We start from the raw sequence: 2520 nt of genomic DNA, 5'->3' as shown, positions 1-2520 counted from the left end.
TAAAAATTAGAATTTAATTTAATTGTTTTTTGTTAATTATTGCTATTTTTTGTAATAAAAGCTTTGTTTTTAATACATTTTATTGCTCACCAAAACTTCTTCCATACCCCGTTCTTTAATTTTGTGTAAATTCTTAAAACTACTCAATTCTTGGCCCACAGTGGGTGTGAGCCACGGTTAATAGGCGAACAAGAACTCGCCGGTCGGGTCGGCGGCCCACCAACATCAGCGCGAGGGCCCGCAGTCGGTTTATCATCAGTATCGTCGCATTAGTCGCCAGCCAATCGAGGACGGATGAGCGAGAGAGACTAGCGTTTCGAGACGCGGCTGTCCGAGTGTTAAGCGTCCACGATGCGCGCTTCCCGCTGGGACCCGAAAGCGATCGAGGACAAGGCGCCGTCGACCCCTAGCCTGCATAGGTTCATGCGGGACATCAAGGATATCAAGAACGAGCCCCTGCCCGGGATCCACGTCTCCTCCTCCGAGGACGACCTGAGCAAGCTGCACGTCATCGTGGTCGGGCCGGCGGGCACGCCCTACGAGGGCGGCTTCTTCCACTTCTTCGTGAAGTGCTCGCAGAGCTACCCGATGCGGCCGCCCCTCGTGCGCCTGCTGACCACGGACGCTGGCCGCGTGCGATTCAACCCGAACCTCTACGCTTGCGGAAAGGTAAGTCAAGTCTCTTAACGCCGCCTTATGTACGGGAAGTCACGATGGACTCGTGAGGAAACATATTTTTCATAGTTATCAACGTTATTTTTTTTTTCATACTTAGTACGATCACCTACACTGTTGGCGCATTCCGCCCCCATATAAAATGCGCCTGCCGAGGCAGAGAGTCGAACCCGCGTCCTCGAGCTTCGCAGAGCGATGCGTGTCTCAGTGAAATGGCAGTGGTTTTTTATAAGCTATAGTTCTACATCGTGTCAGGGGGTGGAGCGCGTAGCATCCGAGACACACGCCAGACGGAAGCTACCAGAACAAGAACCTTTTATTTTTGGCGGCTTGCAGCCACCCGCCAAACCATGTGATCAAGTACAATCAGGTGCAACTGAAAGTAAACATAACAAACGCTATCTTTTGAACAGAAAGTAACTATGCGCGCGCACTGAAAGCGCAATCTCACTCGCAGGTCTGCCTCAGCATTCTAGGTACTCAGACAGGACTCGCCTGGAACCCGGTCCAGACAATAAGCAGCGTGCTGCTGTCCATACAGTCTCTGTTCAAGGAGGAACCGTACTGCAACGAGCCCCAACTCGCAGACGCATTCTTGAACGACTCCGCGGGCTATAAGCAACGATTGCAACACGAAACCATCAGGGTGGCCGTCTGCGATGCGGTAGAGGCCTGCATGCAGGACAATCCCCCTTGCCCACAGGACCTGGCGGCGGTCGTCATAAGCACGTTCGCCGACTCCTACGACAAGTACGAGGATAAAGTCAAAAGCCTGCTTCATCTTACCGGCACCAAAATGGAGAAGTGCTTCGTGGGTCCGAATTTGGAGGAAGCTACCTTTCAGTACGAGACGCTGCTGAGGCGACTCATGGAATTGAACGGAGGGAATAACAGAAACTAGGCTTAAGCAAATGCGTTCCTAGGCGTTCACTGAACGATGGTGCCGATGACGGCCAGTGATGAATTGCTGTCGCGAAGTTCTCGCGGCAGAACAATCCAAAGCTTGGTCACCTCTCATAGATTTGCCACGAAAAGGGCACAATTAAGCACAACTCGAGAACTGTGCTCCGCTAAATGATATGCCGACTTTTGCGGGAGCGCTTATATAAATTAAATGAACGGATCATCGCCGCGTACAGCGTGAATTCACTCTGTAGTTGCAGCAGCTCTTCGTCTTCCTTGTGAATGAGAGAACGCCGTAATTTGCTTAGATTGCAGTTATCATTGAGAAGTCGTTTCTTTTCGCAGGCCCTCATCACATGGTGCGTCTTATGGGTGTTCGAATGGCGCTTATAGGATTGATCGTGTTTAACAGGGACCGATTAACTGCGCCAAATGGAGCTCTGAGTTGTGAAAATCTTGGGCACAGCTGCTATAAAACGTATCACTTGGAATTCATTTCGAACATGGTAAAGTACCACGATATCTTAACGTTCTGTTCGGGAGACGTCATGCACACCTAGTCTACAAACGACGCAAATTAGGTCGGTGTTAATTTGAACGTCAAAGATACAGTTGCAATAGAAGAATGACGTTGTTGTAACGACTTCGTCATTATTTCCAGCGTGAGGTGAACAGAGAGGAAAGAATGAAGTGGATACTATTAAAGGAACGGGAACACAGTACGGCCAGAAGTCCTGCATGTTCACTCTTCAGTGCTAATTTTAAGTGCGTAAGCGTCCTTATGCCCACTGTTGGCACACCTCTAGCGCCCTCTATCAGAAGCTCTGTTCTGTGGTGTGGCCAGTGGCCAAAGAAGAAGAGGACGACGGCGAGTGTTCTAGAAGTTCGCCTGTGTGGCGAAACGTTGCATTCTGTCGCTGTGTAAACGTTGTCGCTATAGTA

The 2520-nt window shown here is 50.0% G+C and overlaps 1 protein-coding gene across 1 annotated transcript; it reads left to right on the top strand.

The window, feature by feature from the left end:
- Nucleotides 1–351: 351 nt before the first annotated feature.
- On the top strand, nt 352–1576 carry LOC119394181 (ubiquitin-conjugating enzyme E2 Z). The gene is made up of 2 exons (XM_049411852.1): nt 352–669; nt 1133–1576. The coding sequence occupies exons 1-2, from the start codon at nt 352–354 to the stop codon at nt 1574–1576; spliced, it is 762 nt and encodes a 253-aa protein (XP_049267809.1).
- The last annotated feature ends 944 nt before the right edge of the window (nt 1577–2520 follow it).

This window comes from Rhipicephalus sanguineus, chromosome 1 (genome assembly GCF_013339695.2).
Source record: "Rhipicephalus sanguineus isolate Rsan-2018 chromosome 1, BIME_Rsan_1.4, whole genome shotgun sequence".
NCBI classification, from domain to species: Eukaryota; Metazoa; Arthropoda; class Arachnida; order Ixodida; family Ixodidae; genus Rhipicephalus; species Rhipicephalus sanguineus.
Note: the sequence above shows the minus strand (reverse complement) of the source record. Positions and strands in the feature narration are given on the sequence as shown.

What these genes read in the sequence shown, in the direction of transcription:
- LOC119394181 (XM_049411852.1), top strand. Translation starts at nt 352, where the DNA reads ATGCGCGCTTCCCGCTGGGACCCGAAAGCGATCGAGGACAAGGCGCCG. An exon ending in ACCTCTACGCTTGCGGAAAG is followed by an intron (nt 670 to 1,132) that starts GTAAGTCAAGTC and finishes TCTCACTCGCAG; the next exon opens with GTCTGCCTCAGCATTCTAGG.